Source organism: Macaca nemestrina, chromosome 12, assembly GCF_043159975.1.
Source record: "Macaca nemestrina isolate mMacNem1 chromosome 12, mMacNem.hap1, whole genome shotgun sequence".
In the NCBI taxonomy this organism is placed as follows: Eukaryota; Metazoa; Chordata; class Mammalia; order Primates; family Cercopithecidae; genus Macaca; species Macaca nemestrina.
This window is the reverse complement of record NC_092136.1, coordinates 106,784,807-106,807,168: the sequence shown is the minus strand read 5'-3', so window position 1 is coordinate 106,807,168 and position 22,362 is coordinate 106,784,807. Positions and strand designations below refer to the sequence as shown.

The 22,362-nt window shown below is 36.6% G+C and overlaps 1 protein-coding gene across 2 annotated transcripts in view; it reads left to right on the top strand.

Annotated features, from left to right (window-relative positions):
• The window catches only part of LOC105493756 (guanylate cyclase 1 soluble subunit alpha 2), a 347,998-nt gene that overhangs the window by 222,862 nt on the left and 102,774 nt on the right, over nt 1-22,362 (top strand). For both annotated transcript variants that reach the window (XM_024796548.2, XM_071075528.1), the window contains exon 5: nt 4,489-4,974. In XM_024796548.2, the coding sequence (XP_024652316.2) occupies nt 4,489-4,974 (486 nt within the window). The remainder of the gene's footprint in view (nt 1-4,488; nt 4,975-22,362) is intronic.

Here is a 22,362-nt window from a genome sequence, read left to right as displayed (position 1 = left end):
TTGTTTTTTTGAGACGGAGTCTCCCTCTGTCACCCAGGCTGGAGTGCAGTGGCCGGATCTCAGCTCACTGCAAGCTCCGCCTCCCGGGTTCGCCATTCTCCGGCCTCAGCCTCCCGAGTAGCTGGGACTACAGGCGCCCGCCACCTCGCCCGGCTAGTTTTTTGTATTTCTTAATAGAGACGGGGTTTCACCGTGTTAGCCAGGATGGTCTCGATCTCCTGACCTCGTGATCCGCCCGTCTCGGCCTCCCAAAGTGCTGGGATTACAGGCTTGAGCCACCGCGCCCGGCCGCCCCTTTAATTGTTGAAGCACCGGGGACATATCATTGTGTTTGTGCTTTCATAGATTACATTGCAGGGATCTGAAAGACCAGAAACTAAATCTAGAAGTGCCCAGTTTTTGTTACTGAACTGAATTTTAAAGAATAGGCATGCAAATAGCAACTACATCTGTATGTGTAGCAACAATTTCTCTCTTTTCAACTGCCCATTGTGAACATCTCTTGAAGGTTGTTTTGCCATCACATTGATTTATATTTAAAATTGTAATTTCTTCACTTCTCTCTCCTTCACCATCAGGCTTCCACAGTGGTTAAGAGTGTTTCCCTTGGAGTCAGTCCAGTTTGGGTTTGAGTGTTGGTCTTACTGCTTATTAGCTGTGTATTCTTAACAAATCTCTTAACCTCTCTAAGTCTTAAAACTGAGGATAGTAATAGCTAGCAAAAGAGTAAAATTCAGTAATAAAATGTAAATTAAGTATTAATTAAGTTACTCAGCATAGTACATGGGCAATAGAAGTACTCAGAGATGTGTTGAGTTAGCTACAGGCATCATCATCCTCAACATCACTATAATCTTTTCCAGTTTATAGATAAGGAAATCGAGGCTTTGCAAGGATGAGGAACTGAACCTAGGTCAGTTTTCCCACTTAATTGTCAGGAGAGTTGAAGTTCAAATTCAGGCCTGACTTCTTCCAAATTCTTCTTTTCAAACTATTATGTAACACTGCTTCAAATGATTTTCTTATAAAACTTGAAGCTCCATGAGAGCATGGATTAGGCCATGCTCAAGATATGCAAAAATATAAAACATGTAATGTGCAGTTATATGACCTGGACTTACTCAATTCTGATTACTTATTGATAACAGTAGTAAATATTTTCATAGAAATATCTGTGTATTAACATACAACAAACCCCCATGACATGAAATAACCTACATAACAAACCTGCACATGTATCCCCCAACCAAGTATAAAAGTAAAATGAAAAAAGAAATAAAGCAGACACTTTAACAGAACCTGACAACCAAGGTTTGTGATAGTATGACATTTAACCCTTTACTATAGCTCAAAGCAAAATACTCTGCTTTGTTATGTTTACCAATTTCTGAAATCTGTCAAATGTTATGACAGTTTATTTTTCTGATGTCTTCTGTGCTATCTCATTGAAACTTCAATATGATATAAAATGTAATAAAACCTTAGATAGATGTTTCTATTTTAAGCAATTTTCCACAATTCTTTCACATACAAATATGTAGTTCTTATAATAGTTTTGCTTATTGCTAAGTTAATAAATTCAGATAATGATGAATTTCTGAATTTATAATTATAATGAGAAAAATAATTCAAGAAGGATAATTTATATTATTTTCCAATTAAAGTAAAAATGCATTGGTGACAGAGATACAAATGGTGCCATTGAATCTGCCCATTTATTAAATAAAAAATTCACTGATAGAAAATATTGAAAAGGAAGTTATTTACTTTATTTGTTTGGGCTTCTCTTCTATGTATTGTTTTTCTGTAGTGTAGGCAATCAGCAACTTTTTCTTCTTTCAGGGTCTGTTTATGTAGAGATTTCAGAAAACAAACTAATGGCCACATATAAATCAAGGACATATTTACTGTTTTATATTTTTGAGACAGGAATGTGAAGTATTCAATTCAAACTTTTATAAATTAAAGAAATCTTTAAAATGTATTATATATAGGCAACAATATATATTAATTTATGCATACATACATACACTGATTCCGTATTTAAAATTAAGATGGAGATGATAAAGGCAAAAGAGAATAAGGTTTAGTTGTGATGGTAAATGTTAAAGCTGATACCTAAGAAGAAAAGAGAAAGAAAAAGAAAACAGGAACCAATGGAAAAAAATGAGAGAGTGGGGTCCAAGCGATGAGGAAGAAAGACCAGCAGAAGGAGAGACAAACACCAAATGAAGAGAGGAGGGTGAAAAAAGTGCAACTCCAGGAAGCAAGAGCGAAGAAAGAAGGAAGCAAGAGGGAGAAGAAAAAAGAAGTAATTGGAAAGAAATGTGAAGACAGGGAGAGAGAGACTACATAGAAGTTTAAATATATGAGTGTCAGATGTTATCATTGCCATTTAAAAGTATGATTAACTCTGTTAAGCTTATCAAGGTTTTTGCGCTTATGTCAATCTTAAAAAAATGGATATAATAATTTTTAGGCCGGGCGCGGTGGCTCACGCCTGTAATCCCAGCACTTTGGGAGGCCTAGGCAGGCGGATCACGAGGTCAGGAGATCGAGACCATCCTGGCTAACACGGTGAAACCCCGTCTCTACTAAAAATACAAAATATCAGCTGGGCGTGGTGGCGGGCGCCTGTAGTCCCAGCTACTCAGGAGGCTGAGGCAGGAGAATGAGAATGGCGTGAATCCGAGAGGCGGAGCTTGCAGTGAGCCGAGATCGCACCACTGTACTCCAGCCTGGGTGACAGAGCGAGACTCCGTCTCAAAAAAAAAATAATAATAATAATTTTTAAAATATGGGATTGTACATTATGTGTATCTTCCTTACCATGCCCTTAAGATCCTATTAACAAGAAAGTATGTATTATTAACAACACTCCTCCCCCAAAAAACATACAAAACATATACAAAACAATCTGTAAATATTTTATAGGACAATTATTTTCTTTTTACTCAAACCATAGCCTGCAGTATTTTGAGAGCCTATTTTAGGTGGTGAATTTAGAATGTCTTCCTCCTCCTATTCTCTGGCCCAATATAGATTTGGTTCTCCACCATACTGTGATATGTTTGAAAAGGGGAACCATATTTTATCTTTCTATCCTTATCATCTGGAGCAGAGCATTATTAGTAAACAGAAAATACTCAATATTTTAGTGAATAAATGAGAGTCATATAAATAAAAGGATGAAATACTGAACTTTAGCAAAAATTTTACATAAGGTAAAATGAGCATTTAATTCCATAAAAATTATAACATCAAGCAAGATTCCATTTTATTTTCTTATATAAATAAGATCTTGGTGAATGGTACAAGGGAGCAAAGTAAAAATATTAACGGACTTAAAAATCCAAATCCCTACAGTTTATTCCATGTTTGTTCAGTGCCACCAGTTTTTATCAACTAGCTTAACTATTTAGCTATAAAGAAGACAGGAAAATACACGTATTGAGCACATTCTGTGTGATAGTGGAACACAGATGAAACTGATGCACAGTCCCAATTGGTCGACTTTTAGCCTATTCTTTCTAAGTAATTGCAACTAGCTTCTTCTCCAGGTGTTCTTAGTTTCACCTTAGTCCAATCCAAATAGCTATAGTTGTAGCCATACCCCACCTTCACCTTCCTTTTCTACTGGTGCTCATTGTTCGTGCCCTCTGAAGGTGTTCGTTAGGCTACTGGGTGTAAGCTTGTGTTCGCTAAGTTTCCCATTAAATCTCAGTTCCCTAAATTCTCCAGTGAAAGGGCATAGAAAAGAGGAATAGATTTAAATTATTGTACCCTCAGATTCTTTATCATATGACCCAAATTCCTTTAATATTATAATTATCATTTTTTCATTTATTTTTAGCTTATATGAACATGCTAGTTGAGTGATATTTTCTGATAATGTTAGCTTAATGATATCTGGTTTATATTTTTATCTTTAAGAATAAGAGAACTGTCCACTAATCTAACCAGCTCAATAACTAGGACATTTTCAAAGTACTATAATGGTTGAGAAATGATTTACTTAAGGCCAAACAATTACTTTGATTCATTTTAACCTCCTGGATTTATTTTCTGAAAGGGGTATTATTTTAACGACAGTTAAATATAGTTATTTTGACTGATGGATTTACCATAATTTTATTATTATTTAGCAGGCTGAAAGCTTTTGAATTGGCTCATAAACCAGTTTCATGATGTACCTGAGAGTATCATCTTAAATAAAAAATGTTTTCCTGGTTCACTTTTCACTGATCTCACTTTCCATTTCATTATTGTCTTTAGAAAGTAGCTGAGTGAGATATAAAACAATTGTTTCTCTTCAGAACCATGAATTTTAAACTGGCTGAAAATCAGATTTAAATTTGCTTATGTGGATGCAGTAACCGAGTATTGCTAATAAAACATTTTTTTCTTTCTATTCATCAGATAATATATTAAATTTTGTGAACCTACTATGTGAAGAGTACTGATCAAAATTCCATGTTAATTTCACAGGTGATGGAAGTCAAAGGACAAATGATCCATGTTCCGGAATCAAATTCCATTTTATTTTTGGGCTCTCCATGTGTGGACAAGTTGGATGAACTCATGGGCCGAGGGCTACATCTCTCAGACATCCCTATCCATGATGCCACCCGAGATGTCATTTTGGTTGGTGAGCAGGCAAAGGCCCAAGATGGCTTGAAGAAAAGGATGGATAAATTAAAGGCAACTTTAGAAAGAACTCACCAGGCCCTGGAAGAAGAGAAAAAGAAGACAGTGGATCTTCTATATTCTATTTTCCCTGGCGATGTAGCCCAGCAATTGTGGCAAGGGCAGCAAGTACAGGCCAGAAAGTTTGATGATGTCACCATGCTCTTTTCAGACATTGTTGGCTTCACAGCCATATGTGCCCAGTGTACTCCCATGCAAGTAATCAGCATGCTGAATGAACTGTACACCAGATTTGACCACCAGTGTGGATTTTTGGATATTTATAAGGTAAGGGAGTTTAGTTACTTATATATAAATTTTTTTAATAGTAACTTGTCATCTTAAATTGATTTTTTAACTTAAACTTAATACTAAATAATTGACAACTCTTTAATTTAGAAATCTTTATAGAGAATACAGGGGTTTCTTCTTTATGAGTAAACTTTCAATATGAGTTGATTTGTAATAACATAGATAACCGTGAAGAATCGTGATATTGCTCAGTAAGGAAAAATTCTGTATAGCTACTCCTCTATGTTTATTTTTATTAGAAAATTAAACTTGTGGAATTTTAGGCGACTTTTTACCACAGAATTATTCTTGCCTAGAAAATGGGATTCCAATATAAACTAATAATTTTATTTTTACAGTTAAAAAGAAATAGCAAGTTAAAATATGCATTGTATTATCAAATATGGCTAATCAGGATTTTGCACTGCATTATTAACTGAGATCTCTATAATTCTAAAAAAAAAAAAAAAAGACCTATATATAAATACTCCAGCTATTGCTCAAATGACTAATGGGTTTTTGAGGAAGTACCTTAATTTTCCAAGCTACATAATGGAAAAACTCCCAAAATTGGTGCCAACCACCATTTGTTGGTTTGATTTGGTGAATTCCTTATTAATTTCTTATTAAGATCATAGCAATATTTTGAGCCATTTAGCTCCATATCTACCTAATTGATAACTCTACAACTTTACCTAGAATCTTACGTGGATTGCACAATTTGTCAGGGTGCAGGGCTTTTTTTATATAAAGGGAATCAAGAGCTTTTAGTATAAATAGTTGTGAACTGCAGGTTTTATTTTCTTCTTTACAACTACATATTGACCAGCTACTTACTTTTATAGTATGATCTTCACATAAGCAGATTTAGAAAGAACCTGTCTGATTCACTTTGTACATTTTATATTATCATCCAGAGGGCATTTTTATGAAGGTGTATCTTGGGGAAAGGAGCTCTTTAGTTTCATTATGTAGACTATATAGCCAATGTTAAATATTTTACTTGAATTTCTTCTGAGTGGTAAACATTCAGTATGAAGTATGTATGAGGGATTTTCCTTGTTATAGAAAATTAAGTTCTTATAAATTATCTTTAACTCCCTTATAATTTATTGGTATATAATTTACAGCAGTGGTAGCCAAATGTCTGATTCTAAACCAGAGAGATACTGTAATGTTATACTGTCACTTTCAGGACAGAGGAGATCAGCTGAATTTGGCAACACTTTCCTTCCTCCATACTTGGGGCACTATTACACCAATCTCTGCAACAACCAGTCTTTTCCCTCTAAACTACTGATTTGCGGTGTTCGCTTCCTCCAGTTAGAGCAGTCATTTTTTTTGTTGGTTTGTTTTGTTTTGTTTTTTTAGCCCTAAGTTCATACAACTAAATGAGAATGATAATAGATAAATAAATTATTCTTTGGAAAAAACATGGGAATCCCTGACAAACATAAGTATCAGTTAGATTTTGAGAAAAGAAGAAATGTGATGCTTCTGAGTATACCAAAGCAGGCTCAAGGTTTTAAAATACAACTTGATTTCATAGACATCAAGCATTCCTTCCCTTGATATAAGCTAGGACATCTCACAGAAAAACAGTAGAAATATTCTGTATGATCTTCAAATTTTCCTATATATTTTTAAACCATGGACAGTTTCATCTAGTCATAATAATAATCAACAAGTTTTAACTTACAAAATGTTTACACACACACACACACACACACACACACATAATAATTCTAGTTCACAACTTTTCTTAAACTAAACTTGCTTAGGAAATTTTGCAACGAATTATAACTAAATAAGATTCCAGGGCTTGGTGTTCTTAACATATCTTCAGTGCTAGTGTATTAGCCAGGGTTCTCTAGAGGGGTGGGACTAATAGGATAGATGTATATATGAAAGGGAGTTTATTAAGGGGTATTGACTCACATGATCATAAGGTGAAATCCCACCATAGGCTGTCTGCAAGTTGAGAAGCAACGAAGCCAGTTCGAGTCCCCAAACCTCAAAAACAGTGCAGCCTTCAGTCTGTGGTCGAAGGCCTGAAAACCCCGAGCAAACCACTAGTGTAGGTCCAAGAGTCCAAAAGCTAAAGAACTTGGAGTCCAATGTTTGAGGGCAGAAAGCACCTAGCATAGGAGAAAAATGGAGGCCAGTAGACTCAGGCCAGTTTAGTCCTTCCACATTCCTCTGCCTGCTTTTATCCTAGTCACGGTGGCAACTGATTAGATGGTACCCACCTGGATTGAGGGTAGGTCTGCCTCTCCCAGTCCACTGACTCAAGTGTTAATCTCCTTTGGCAACACCCTCATAGACACACCCAAGAACAATATTTTTTACCCTTCAATCCAATGAAGTTGACACTCAACCATCTCAGCTAGTAAGTATATGTATGTAGGATAGGTGTATAGGGCTGCTTTGGCTGCTTATTCAGGATTAGGGAGGTTGAGTTTGGGAAATCCAGACTGGAAATACAATATATGCTAAATCTATAGCAATAATGGTTTGGCCAGAGAAGGAAAGACAAATAAAGAGATATTGGTCCTGTATAGGATTTAAAAAGTACATTGGAAGAAATGCGTTAGGAGGGATATAAATTAGAAAACTTCTATTTGACCAGCCTGATTTGTAATCTTCATAAACATTCTAGTGTATTTTCTAGAAAATATACACAGTGCTATTTTAAGCCATGAACTATTTGCTAAATTTTTAATTACTATTGAATCAAAAAATCCCAGAGGTGGTAGAATTTTTTGTAAGGATCACAAATCTTCTTATTTTATGAAATGAAAAGAGTTTTGCTAAATTGAAAGTGTGTATAGGATTTCGGTAATTATGTAGAATAACGATACCACAGAGAAAAATAAGGTACAGCCCACCTTTTATGTTTTTAGAAATGTGAAAGGAAGCCAGGTAAAACTAAATGCCAAGAGAAAAGAACTAGATGGGGTGACCCACATGGGGCTTTCATAGTGTGCTATGACATGATAGTCTCTAAATTTGTGGTTGCCCCTCTCTTCTTCATGTCATTACTCCATGTTTTCCTATCATTAGGGAGATGATAGAGTGAATAATTATAATTTCAGTGGTAGAATCTAGATAAATTAAGACATAATAAGACCATTCTGCTAAAATAATCAAGCTTTCTATAAAGTAGAGGGTTGAGGAAGAAGCTGTGGATTTTGCTGTGCTCATATCAAGCACTGAGAAAATGAAAGCCTTTACAATACTTAACTGCCCAGATGTTACAGGTGTATGAATACTAAGTAAGAGCTAGGCAAATTGAAGAAAGTCTAGATTATAATTTTGTTTCTCTTGTAATTAGAAAGGCAAATTTTCAGTAAAAGTCGACATAAACAACATATGTAATATTTTGCTTCTCAGATTGTTCTCTCATGAACATAAGGAACCAGTATCTAATTTTGTAAGTCAATGGCATATAAATAATAATAATAATAAATAATGCATTGACTATTGAAGCAAATTAATGTACATTTTGCTTTATTTTAAATTTGTCTTTGGGAAAACCTTTGATTTCAGATAAACAGGGAGAAAGACTTCTCCACTTTCTCTGATTCTGTTCTGCCATGGTTACAGTGTTCCAGTGCTATTTTAAATATAATCTTTAGCATTCCCATCTTTTCACCTTTAAGCACTTTAACTTGACTTTTCTCCAGTTCTGTGCCCCATAAAATAAAGATACTCAGTGAATCAATCTCATAGTTACATCATAAGCATTTCAGTGAGCTTTCCTATACTCAAAGAACTTAGAATAGCATCTGGTGCATAGTAGTAAATGTAAATATTAGCTGCCATCGGAACTTCTCAGACAGGTGTATCTATCTAGACATACAGGGATGTGTGTTATGTGATTATGTTTGTGTGTGTGTGTGTGTATATATATATACACACACAGAGCTTTTTAGAAAAGAATAAAATATGATCTCATTTAATCCCTCCTTGAATAACATGTGGCATTATGTATATTTTCAGATAAGAAAACTGAGTTTTGGAAAGGTTAAATACAGATAACATGGCTCATAAGTCAGAATTTGAACTGAGACTTGTCTGATTCTAAAGCCTATAGTTTTTATACAATTTAGGCTGTGATCTAGACAAAGATCAAATGACAGAAACCAAGTGGAAACTGTTTAAAAACAATGTTACAGAATCAGTAACTGTAGTTATACTGTCAAGTTGGAGATTCTCCCATCTGCCATCTTTTCTCTTTGTTAGAAACCAGCCAGCACCTCCGTCTTCATTCCTCCTATGGAAAGTATCATACCAAAAGAGGTATTGTGGGAGCAGTGGTCCCAGGTGCAGGCAATAAGAGGTATATTTTTAAAACAGTGAAATGGAATAAAAGTTGATGTGGTTTTAAAAATCACCTTGCCCAGGTAACTCTAAAAATGTTAGTGATGGCCGGATGCGGTGGCTCACACCTGTAATCCCAGCACTTTGGGAGGCCAAGGTGGGTGTATCACCTGAGGTCAGGAGTTCAAGACCAACCTGGCCAACCTGCTGAAACCATTTCTACTAAAAATACAAAAATTAGCCAGGCATGGTAGTGGGCGCCTGTCATCCCAGCTAGTCGGGAGGCTGAGGCAGGAGAATTGATTGAACCCAGGAGGTGGAGGTTGCAGTGAGCTGAGATCTCGCCACTACACTCCAGCCTGGGCAACAGAGTGAGACTCCATCTGAAAAAAAAAAAAATTAGTGATACTTTTCTCTGTCAGAGTAAAGGTAGAGGGAGTATTCCCATCACAGCTTTCAAGTGTGGTTTGCAAATGTCCATGGCATTAAACATTGTCAGGTTTAGATTGGGAAGAAGTCCATAGTAAGACAAGATAGTGCAACCAGGAAATACCAGGACCAAAATTCTATTACATTAGGGAACCTGAGTTGAAAATCTGAAAAACAACAACACAAAGTTCATATTGGCAAAGGAATGCAAGTATTATAAGTCTAGCTGGAAAAGCAGAGTTCAGGCCAATTAGCAAAGTAGGAGGAAATCCAGGCAAACTCTTGGGGAATACAAGACCTTGGGACTGGGCCCAAATGAACTAGATGACAGAAGCTGAAAACCAGGCAGCATGTCTAGGTAGAAAGTATAAATACGGGTATAAGTACAAACTTTGATAAAGAAGCAGAGTCTTTTCCCTGGACAGAAGTAAGCTTAGAATCAGGGGGTACATAGGACAAGTCTACAATGTCAAAGGGGAACTGAATATGGCAACCTCATCAAAGGATATAGAGATATCCACTGAGCTTTTAAATACTAAAACAGGATTAGAATCACTGAGATACTAGAGTTAGGAGGTTGGTTATATCCCTTCTTGAAAATGCAGAAAATGTGCTTGGGGACTCTCTTGGAATTAATACAGTGTGAAAATTACTAGATACATTGAGTTCTTCTAAAAGTCTTTTAAGGCCAATGAAAACACTGTGTTAACTTTATAAATTGCAAACTCCATGAATACCAATTAAAGGGGTCAGAAAAGCCATTAAGATCATGTACATTTCATTTAATTTATGCCAACATATTATTATGCTTTAGTCTTCTATTAACTATAGACTCCTGTTAACTATAATTCCTTAACCACTTTGTGGGAAAAAAAAATCTAGACATTCTGTCTTAATTAATACATTTTGTGCTGTCATAATAGAATACCTGAGACTGGGTTATTTATAAAGAACAGAAATTTAATCTCTCACAGTTCTTAAGTCTGGGAAGGTCAAGATGAAGGTGCTGGCATCTGGTGTGGGTCTCCTTGCTATATCCCAACATGGATGAATGCCAAAGGGCAAGAGAGAGCACAGTGAACCTATTCCTACAAGCTCTTCAAATAGTGGCTCCATCTTCATGACCTCTCATTAGGTCCCACCCTCAATACTTTTGTATTGGGGATTAAGAATTTTGAGGAACACATTCAAACCATGGCACGTTCTAAAAATAAATACAAAATGCAAAAGTTAATAGTGATAAACATCCATGATAGAGATGCTTGTACATAAGCTTATATATAAGTGATCAATGTTCGCTTTTGAGTGTGCATGTTAATATCCCAGGGAAACTGAGAGTCAGACAAGCCCTTTTAGTCTGGGTATCTCGGTGAAGACTGTCGGGGCTTTGCACTGATAATACTCACAGCACCTGAGTTTGTACATTGGCTAAGGAGCTGTAGCAGACATAAATCCCCATCTTTAACCTCCCTTGTAAAAGCTGAAAACAGATGTTTCTGACAGAGAGTTTTAGGGCCACACAACTTTATGCCTCAAGAATTTTGAGTTGTCTTGCCACTTGATGCGAAGCTACTTCACCGGACCTTAAGCCAGCCTTTAGAAAATGCAACAGATTCTCAAGGATATCACTTCAGCATGAATTAGATTTCACAGAAAAATGAAATGCTTCACTTCCACCTTGTTTTGTTGTAAAACAGAAAGCCTTTTAAAGTACTTAGGTACTTAGGTTATTGTTGGAATTTTATAAATATGTATATGCCATTTTACTTCATTTGCAGCGTGAAATGCCAGTTCCATTTAGTAAAGAGTAACTGCTTCATTTCCCCCCAAATTTACATATTTTCTCTTTTAATGATCAGTGCACACACTTTTAAAATTGAGCATTGTTTAAGATTTATGTTAGTTCTCTTCAGTAGTCTCCATCAACATCAACATCATTTGCTTTTGCTGATATTTTGTTGGAAACAAGGCAATAATGTTTTTTAGTAAGTTGGAAAATAAGAATTTCTTAAGTCAAAAATTTATTCAACTCATTCATTCACTCAATAAACATTTGTAACTCACTTGATAAGGAGCCATGACTTCCATAGAACCTTTAAAATGTTATGGAAATTAGAATGTATTTTTAGAACAATTTTAGTGAATAGAAAAGAACTCGTTTATATGCTTTAGGAAGTAAGGTGAAAGTCACAGATAAGCATTCTGTTCTGATAGCTTTCTATGGGGGGAGTTATATTGCCAGTTTCAAAAACCATAATGCTGCAAAAATTACCTGAAGAGGGTTTAACCTCATTTATATGTTTGCCTTTGGCGAGCACTTTAGTTGGAGATAAGGAAGAGGCAAGGGAAAGATACGTTTCTTTCAATTCATTCAACCAAGGCTGTGGAATCCCAGTGCTATCTTGAGTGCACTAGTTGGAGTTCTCATCTTTCCACCTTTCATAGCTTATTTAATCTCTCTGCCTCAGTTTTATCATCTGTAAATAAGAGACTAATTTTACCACTTTATAGTTTTATTTAGTGAGCTTTTAAATGAGATTTATGTAAAGTGCTTAGAACAGTGTCTGCTTCATGGTAGTAAATGTACATATTATTCAAACAGGTATATCTGGTCCTATAAGGGAAGCGTGTGTGTCTGTGTGAGTGTGTGTGTTGTATTTGTGCAAGCATTTTTATGTACATAAACATTGTGTATCTAACGCTTACTAGAAATAGATAAAATGCTTATTTATTGGATTTATTGTTTTAGGTTATTAGAATTGCATTGTATGCCAAAGACCGTGAAGGAAGGGTAGAGAGAAATAAAAGATAAGGAGGGAGGGAGATAAAGAGCTTTTCGAAATGCATTATTTGTGTCATCTTCACGGGGCCTCAAAGATTCTTAAAGATGGTTCCATCTGCATACTCTGAATTACAATGTGGAATTTATAAAGATGACAGTTTTCTTAAAGCCATAATGACTCGTGGGATGTCTGACCAATACTGTGAAACTGAACCCCAAATGTCTATTTTTTATATTCTAATATGACAGCCTGAATTATTTTTCTTCTATATTCAGAGAACATTTCTTTTAGTGTTGTGGCATATTCTGAAGACAGTTAGAAGGCTAAAATACTTTCAATTGCTAAGCAGAAGTTAATATTAATGAAGTGTCTCGCTGAATTTTTCAAAGTGTTTTGGGGTTATTTTTGTCCCTATTGATATTTAATTTCTAAAGAGTGGTGGCAACTGCAAAGAGATTGATGTTTTTGATTTTTACAAGCAGTATGAACTGAATATTTGTGACCCCCCAAAATTCATATGTTGAAGCCCTACTTAATGTGATATTATTTAGAGGTGGAGTATTTTGGAGTTAATTAAGTTTAGATGAGGTCTTGAATGTGGGGTCATCAATGATGGAATTAGAATCATTATAAGAAGAAGAGACTTGAGCTTGCTTTCTCTCCTCTTTGTGAGGACGCAGTAAGAAGGCAGCCACCTGTAAGCTAGGAAGAGAGCCCTCACCTGGGAAGTGAATTGGCTGGCATCCTGATCTTGGACTTTCCGGCCTCCAGAACTATGAGGAATAAATTCCTGTTGTTTAAGCCACCCAGTCTATGGTATTTTTGTATAGCAGCCTGAGCAGACTGAAATCCCAAGGGAAGGTATATCATTTCTACAGGCAGTGTGGATATTTCTTCATGATATAAGTCTCTAGTAAGTTCTCTTAGTAGATTAGTCCATGTTGCCAGGATTTCCTATTTCTAATAAGAATAAATGCTACCCCATGATGTAAATAAAAGATTTTCATTAGCCTTATAGAGTTAATTGTGTTATTACACAGTATCTCTCTTTTGTATATCAATAAACTGTAAAGAAGTTAAGCTCTAAGCTCAAACTGCTCATTTATTTTTGCCACTAACCATTTCAGCAGAACAGCGTGAACAGCTTGCTTTTAGTTTGTACATAGGGTGAGTTTACTAAAATGGAAATTGATTTTCTAGGCAGGACCGCTATCTCACTTATCTCATTGGATAGCCTTAATGTGATGTGCAAATCTCACTGAATTGAGGTGTTTCTATTACCGTTTTTAAACAAACATTTAATTAATGCTTTTATGTAGCAGAAATGCTGTAAGTACTTCTCCCACTATTTATCATTTAATAACAGTGATTTCAAAAGTGAAAATTTCTGAAAGCGAAATGAAACTAATAGAATTCACATTTACTGAATACAAACTGTGTTCCAGTCTCAGTGTTAAGTGCTTAAGTTGTGATATTTCACTTATTTTCCAGAACAATCCTGTGGAATAGGTGTTATGATGTCCCTTTTGTCTTTTTAAATTTTTTATTTCAATGTTTGTGGGTACATAGTAGGTGTACGTATTTATGGAGTATGTGAGATGTTTTGATACAGGCATGCAATGTGTGATAATCACATCATGGAAAATGGGGTACCCATTCCCTCAAGTATTTACTTTTTGTATTACAAACAATCCAGTTAGACCCTTTTAAAATGTAGAATTAAATTATTATTATGATTGCTCTGTTGTGCTATCAAATACTAAGTGTCCCTTTTGAAGATGAGTTTACTAAGTTGCAGATGTTACTTGAATTTAGCTCTGATTTAGTTAAAAGCTCATATTTTAGAAAGCAACGGTTTAAACCATTCATGTGTCAGATAGCTAGTGTTTCCAATTACCTAGATGCAGAACCAGGAAAAAAAATTGTTCTGGCACTTATATACTATAGGTTAGTGCAAAAGTAATTGTGGGTTTTGCTATTACTTTTAATACATAAAATGAAATATTTATTTATTTATAAATTGGTATGATCTCTCCAGAAACTTTGAAAAATTACCAGAGTTCATCTTTGTAAAATGAAAACAATAGTATGGCACAGGACTGTTCTGAGGCTGAAAAGAACCATCAGCCAAAAGTCCTTATTACAAACATGAGGCCCTCAATGTAGTAATTAGAGGATGAGCATGACTTTGTAAATTGCAATTTGAATTCTAGCCTAGAGGTAAAAATATAACTAGGTTTCCTTTTTTAAGGTATTCAACAAATGTGCACTATTTTTGAATATGTGTTGAATATCATAAACACTTGTTCTCTTTGGCTCCCGGAGGTTAAAGAGGATCTTTGTACAAAAGTTAAAAGAATAATTTCAGCACAGAAGATCCCTATGAAAATCCATGTTCCTAACAATGACATAGACTGGCTGAAGCATATGCTCTGACCACAGGAGTGATATACCACAACCTTTTGGTGGGGCAGGTGGGAACAGCTCTCAGTTGGTCCCCTGATTCTATGAGATTCTCAGATTCTAAATTCTTAGTGTTGGAGCTGTATGTAGTTTGCTAGGAAAATGTTTTCAAACTGCAAATCAATGCTGCTGCCTCCCTATCAATAAGTTATTCACCCATGGCAAGTTTTAAATGATTTGTGTTTATTTTTGCAAACATCTTTTAGAGTAGAAAGATGAGAATTTAACTCTGTCATCTTAAATTTGGGTTAAAATGGATATAAATAAGTTTTGATGCATTTTTCAAGCTTTGAAATGGGTAACATGGCTTTCAAGTTGGAAAAATAGAAGAAATCAGTTGAAGCAAAATCCCTGTGAGACTGCTGATCTAGCTGTATGTGTTGGGGTGGAGGGCGTGCCCATGTACATGCATATGTGCACATGTGTTGGAGTCTGTGAAAGCTGTCTATTAAGATAATGCTGTTCTTAAGATTGTCCAAAGCATTTTTTAATGTTATATTTTCCTATGATAGTCAAAGTTTAATATTGGATAGCTTTTTATGCTGTCATCAAAGGGCAACTTTGTGCCCCTCTGTTTTTCCCTTACCAAATTCCATAAGTAGTGTCACTGCCTTATATCCGATGGGGCATGTTTCAGCCCTCTGCTTAATATAAGGTCGTTTGACCATCAGAGAGAGCCCAGATGAGGACTGTTGTAGTTGCCTATGACAGTGCAATGACAGCTAAATGTAGGGGAAAGGGTATTGAAGATAAAGTCTGAAAACCTGATTTTAATTATATCTTTGTCGCCTAATTGGGTAAGTCACATAACTTATCTGTGTTCAGCTTCTGCATCTGTAAAATGGGAGCAGTATTAGAGGTCTCACGTATTTGTTGCAGTTGACACAAAAAACTTGTTCAGCAAATGATTATTGTTTGGAATTTGTCTATTCATAATTCAAAATCATGACATGTATGTGGAAAATTGTTGTAAATTAATCAACAGTAGCAGCAATTGACTCCATCTGGAGTTATTCATATGAAAGAAGACCAAGATCAGAGAGAATGTCTTGAAGAATTTGCTATGAAAGAAGGGACAGGGACTGATACTGGCTGAATGCCTAATATGTGCCAGGTACCATGCTAAATTTTTAATGTACGTTTATTCATTAATTTCATTTTCAATAATTAATTGATCACATACTGTGTTTAAGGACTAACCTAGGCATTGGGTAATAACACTATTGAGGTATTTATTTTATTCGATTTGGATTTTATTTATTGGATTTTATGTATTTATCCAGCTATTTTGAGTTATATTAATAATTAAATAAAACTGTACAAATTTAAGGTTTACAATGTGACGGTCTGATATATGTATAGATTGTGCAATGATTATCACAAATTAATTAATATATAGTTGATCTATTATCAGACATAATTACCCTTTGTGTTTGTTTGTGTGTGTGTATAGTGAGGACACTTTAAGATCTAGTCTCTTAGCAGAAATACAGCATTATTAACTATAGTCGGCATGCTATATGGTAGATCCCCAGAACGCAGTCACTCTATAACTGAAAAATTCTGCCATTTGACTAACATCTTCCCATTTCTTCCACCCTCACCCCTTGGCAACCACCATTCTACTGTCTATTCATGAGAGAAACACAGAGAGTTATTTAGATTCTACTTATGAGATCATACAGTATTTGTCTTTCTGTGTCTGGCTTATTTCACTTAGCATAATGTCCTCTGGATTCACCCACAAATGGCAGGATTTTGTTCTTTATTATGGCTGAATAATATTTCATTACATATATCTGTGTATGCGTATGTGTGTGTGTGTGTGTGTGTGTGTGTGTGTGTCACATTTTCTTTATTCATTTATCTGTTGATAGGTTGATTTCACATCTTGGCTATTTTGAATAATGCTGCAGTGAACATGGAAGTGCAGATATCTCTTCAATATCCTGATTTCATTTCCTTCGGATATGTATCCAGAAGTGGGGTTGATGAAAATTATAGTTTTGCTTTTATATTTTAGGAACCTCTATTGTGTTTTCCATAATAGCTGTACCAATTTACAGCCTCAAAAACTGTGTACAAATGTTCCCTTTTCTCCATACCCTCATCAGCATTTGTTATCTCAGATTTTTGATAATCATCATTCTAACAGGTGTGAGGTGATATCTCATTGTGGCTTTAATTTGCACTTCCCTTATGATTACTAATTTTGAGCCCTTTCATATACCTGTTGGCCATTTTTGTGTATTCTCTTGAAACTGTTTATTCAGGTCCTTTGTTCATTTTTTAATTGGGCTGTTTGGTGTTTTTGCTACCACGTTGTATCAGTTCTTTGAATATTTTGGATATTAACCCCTCATCAGACATGTGGTTTGCAAATATTTTCTCCCCTTCTGTAGGTTACCTTTTTCATTATGTTGATTCTTTTTTTTGCAATGCAGAATATTTTTAGTTTGATGTAATCCCACTTGCTTATTTTTGCTTTTGGTGACTGTGTTGGTGTATCCAAAAAACTCATTGCTAAGGCCAGTGTCACAGAGCTTTGTCCTTATGTTTTTAGCTAAGAGTTTTACAGTTTTGGGACTTACATTTGCGTCTTTATTACATTTTGAGTTGATTTTTCTGTATGTCATAAGAGAAAGATCTAATTTCATTTTCCCAACCCAATCTAGCTTCCCAACCAATTTATTGAAGAGAAAATTCTTCTTTCATTGTGTTTTCTTGGTGTCCTTGTAAAAGATTGTGTAGATTTAGTTCTGGGATCTCATTCTGTGTCATTGGTTTATGTGTCTGTTTTTATGCCAACACCATACCATTTTCATTACAATTCCGTAGTGATTAGCTTGAAATCAGTAAATCTGATGGCTCCAGCTTTGTTCTTCATTCTCAAGATTATTTTGGATATTGCAGTTATATATGAATTTTAGGATTATTTTTTCTATTTCTGTGAAAAATGCCATTGGAATTTTGATAGGGATTGCATTGAATCTGTGGTCACTTTGGGTTTTATGGACATTTTTACAGTATTTTTTCCATTCCATGAACAGATAGATATTCTTCTACTGATGTGTCTTCTTTAATTTCTTTAATCAATATATTACAGTTTTCAATGTACAGATCATTCACATCCGTGATTAATTTTAAATAGTTTATTCTTTTTGTTGCTACTTTAAGTGGGATTGTTTTCTTAATTTCTTTTTCAATACTGTGTTGAATAGGATAGGCAAGAGAGGGCATCCTTGTCTTGTGCTGGTTTTCAAGAATGCTTCCAGCGTTTGCCCATTGGGTATGATGTTGGCTTTGGGCTTGTCATTTGTGGCGCTTATTATTTTGAGGTATGTTCCTTCAATATCTATTTTATTGGGAGTTTTTAACATGAATGGATGTTGAATTTTATTGAAAGTCTTTTTCTGCATCTATTGAGATAATCATGTGGTTTTCGTCTTCAGTTCTGTTTCTGTGATGAATCACATTTATTGATTTGCGTATGTTGAATCAATCTTGAAACCCAGGGATAATGCCTACTTGATGATAGTGGGATATATATATATATATATATATTTTTTTTTTTTTTTTCCCCTGAGATGGAGTCTCACTCTGTTGCCCAGGCTGGAGTGCAATGGCGCGATCTCAGCTCACTCCAACCTCTGCCTCCTGGGTTCAAGTGATTGTTCTGATTCAGCCTTGTGAGGAGCTGGGATTACATGCGCCTGCCACCGCGCCTGGCTAATTTTTGTATTTTTAGTAGAGATGGGGTTTCACTGTGTTGGCCAAGCTGGTCTCGAACTCCTGACCTCGTGATCTGCCTGCCTTGGCCTCTCAAAGTGCTGGGATTACAGACATAAGCCACTGTGCCCGACTGATAGTGGGTAAGCTTTTTGATTTGTTGCTGGATTCAGTTTGCCAGTGTTTTGTTGAGGATTTTTGCCTCAGTGTTCATCAAGGATGCTGGTCCTAAGTTTTTTTTCTTTTTTTGTTGTATCTATGCCAGGTTTTGGTATCAGGATGATACTGCCCTTACGGAATGAGTTAGGGAGGAGTCCCTCCTCAATTTTTTGGAATAGTTTTAGTAGGAATGGTACCAGCTCTTCTGGTATGAAATATAAATGAGTTCAGTATAAGATATATAAAAAACAAATTTTATTGGTGTTCTGAAGGAATCAAATATATTATTCTACTGAGGACTGGAGATACTTTCAGCAAAGATATGGCATGAAAGGTGGACTTGGAAGCATGTGACAAATTTGACTTCTGGAAGAGGGACTAGGGGAGGCTTTTTTGTAAATCTATATTCTGAGAAAATAAAAGATAGTAATTCCGTAGATATATAAAAATTGTAGGATTTATGGGTTAAGATGGTCTCCTTTAAAGCATGAATTATTGAGGGGCGGATCAAGATGGCACAACAGAAGTTTCCACTGATTGTCTCCTTCACAGGGACACCAAATTCAGCAACCATCTGCATGTGTGCGTGCACACACACACACGCAAATAACTTCGTAAGAACCAAAATCAGGTGATTACTCACAGTATCTGATTTAAACTTCATATCACTGAAAGAGACACTGAAGAGTGTGGGAAAGACAGTCCTCAATTGTTAACACTACACCTTCCCAATTCCCCCTGTAGTAGCTGCAAAGCATGGAGAAATTTGTGTACTTGAGACTGCATTGATTGTGAGACTTTGCATTGAACTCAGTGCTGTCCTGTCACAGCAGAAAGCAAAACCAGGCTGAACTCAGCTGACACCCTCACACAGAGGGAGCATTTAGACCAGCATTAGGCAGAGAGGAATCACGCATGCCAGCGGTCAGAACTTGAGTTCTGCCAAACCTTGCCACCATGGACTAAAGTGCTGTGGGATCTTAAATAGACTTGAAAGTCAGTCCAGGCCACAAGTACTGCAAGTTTTAGTGCTGAGCTGGGCCTGGAGCCAGTGGACTTGTGGGAGACACAACTTATTGAGATACCAACTTGGGCAGCTAAGGGAATGCTTGCAGCACCCCTCCCTCAGCCCCAGGCAGTGCAACTTACATCTCCCAAAGAGACTTCTTCCTTTCGCTTAAGGAGAAGAGAGGGAAAAGTAAAGAGGGCTTTGTCTTGCATTTTGGATACCAGCTCAGCCACAGCAGGAATAGGGCACTGGTCAGAGTCATGAGGCCCCATTCCAGGCACTAGTTCCCAGACATTTCTAGATGCACCATGGGCCACAAGGGAACCTACTGTATTGAAGGGAAGGATCCAGTCCTAGCTGGACCCATCACCTAAAGAGCCCTTGGGCCCTGAATAACCACCAGCGATACTCAGCTACTATTCTGTGGGCCTTGAGCAAGACTCTAAGATGGCACTGGCTTCAAGTGAGACTCAGCAATCCCCGTTGTGGAGGCTATAGTGAGCGACTTCATCTGGTTGAGAAAAGCAGAGGGGAAAGCAAAGGGGCCTTTGTCTTACACCTTAGGTACCAGCTCAGCGCCAGGGAGGCAGAACAACAAGTAGGCCATTGATTCTAGGCCTTGTTCTTGAATAGCATTTCTGGACCTGCTGTGGGCCAGAGGGAAGCCCATTGCCCTGAAGGATAAGTCCCAGGCCTGGCAGCATTCACACAAGCTGACTGAAGAGCGCTTGGGCCTTAAGTGGACATCAGCAGTAGCCTGTCCAGTGTCCCTGTGGCCTGTGGTGGTCACAGGGTGAGGCTCCTCTGCCTGTGGAAAGGGGAGGGAGGAGTAGGAAGGTGTCTCATGGTTTCAGGGCCAGCTCAACCACACTAGAATAGAAAACCAGGTAGACTTCCAAATGTTTTTATTCCAATCCTTAGCTCTCAGATGGCATCTCTGGACCTCCCTGGGCCTTGGGGTGACTCACTGCAATGAAGCAAAGGACACGAGCCTGGCTAACTTTGCCACCTGCTGCCGTTAGAGCCCAAGGGCCTTAGAAAACAAAGGTAGTAGCCAGGTAGTGGTTACAGCAGGTCTTGAGCAAGACCCAGTGTTATATTGGCTTTAGGTCTGACCCAGCACTGTCCCAGTGTTGGTGGCCACAGGGTTGTTTGTGTCCCTCTATCCCAAGCCCCGGGTGGCTCAGCACAGACAGAGAGACTCCCATTGTTTGGGAGAAAGTGATGAAAGAGAAAAAAAGAGTCTCTGCCTGTAATCCAGATAATTATTCTGGGTCTTATCCAAGACCACCAAGGTGGTGCCTCTATGAGTGTGTAAAAACCACAGCATTACTGGGCTTGGGTGCCCCCTAATGCAGAGCTAATGCACGTGGCATTAGATCTAGGGCTTAGATAACAACACCCAGGTCCTTTCAAATACCTGGAAAGCCTTCCCAAGAAGGACAAGTACAAACAAGCCCAAACTGTGAAGACCACAATAAATTCTGAATTCTTCATGCACAGACACAGGTGAATATCAACTAGCATCAAGATCATTCAGGAAAACGTGACTTCACCAAATGAACTAAATAAAACACCAGAGACTAATCCTGGAGAAACAGAGATATGTGACCTTTCAGAGAACTGAAAATTCCTGTTTTGAGAAAACTAAGATAACACAGAGAAGGAATTCAGAATTCTATCAGGTACATTTAACAAAGAAATTGAAATAATTAAAAAACCTCAAGCAGAAATTCTAAAGTTGAAAAATGCAGTTGACATACTGAAGAATGCATCAGTCTCTTTAATAGTAGAATTGATTAAGCAGAAGAAAGAATTAGTGAGCTTGAAGACAAGCTATTTAAAAATACACAGTCAGAGGAATAAAATTAAATACCTAGGAATGAACTTGACCAAATAAGTGGAAGATCTCTACAATGAAAGGTATACAACATTGATTCAAGAAATTGAAGAAGACATAAAAAATGGAAATATATTTCATGTTCATGGATTGGAAGAATCAATATTGTTAAAATGTCTATACTACCCAAAGCAAACTACAGATTCAGTGCAATTCCTGTCAAAATACCAATGACATTCTTCACAGAAATATAAAACATAACCTTAAAATATATACGGAATCACAAAAGACCCAGAATAGCTAAAACTATGCAGCAAAAAGAACAAAACTTGAGGAATCACATTACCTGACTTCAAATTATAATACAGAGCTATAGTAACCAAAATAACGTGGTACCGGCATAAAGACAGACACATTGACCAGTGGAACAGAACAAAGAACCCATAATATAGCCATATATCTACAGTTAACTCATTTTTGACAAAGGTGCCAAGAACATACATTTGGGAAAGGACAGTCTCTTCAATAAATGATGCTGGGAAAACTGGATATGTATATGCAGAAGAAAGAAACTAAACCACTATGTCTTACCATATAGAAAAATCAAATTAAAATGGATTAAAGACTTAAATCTAAGACCTCAAACGATG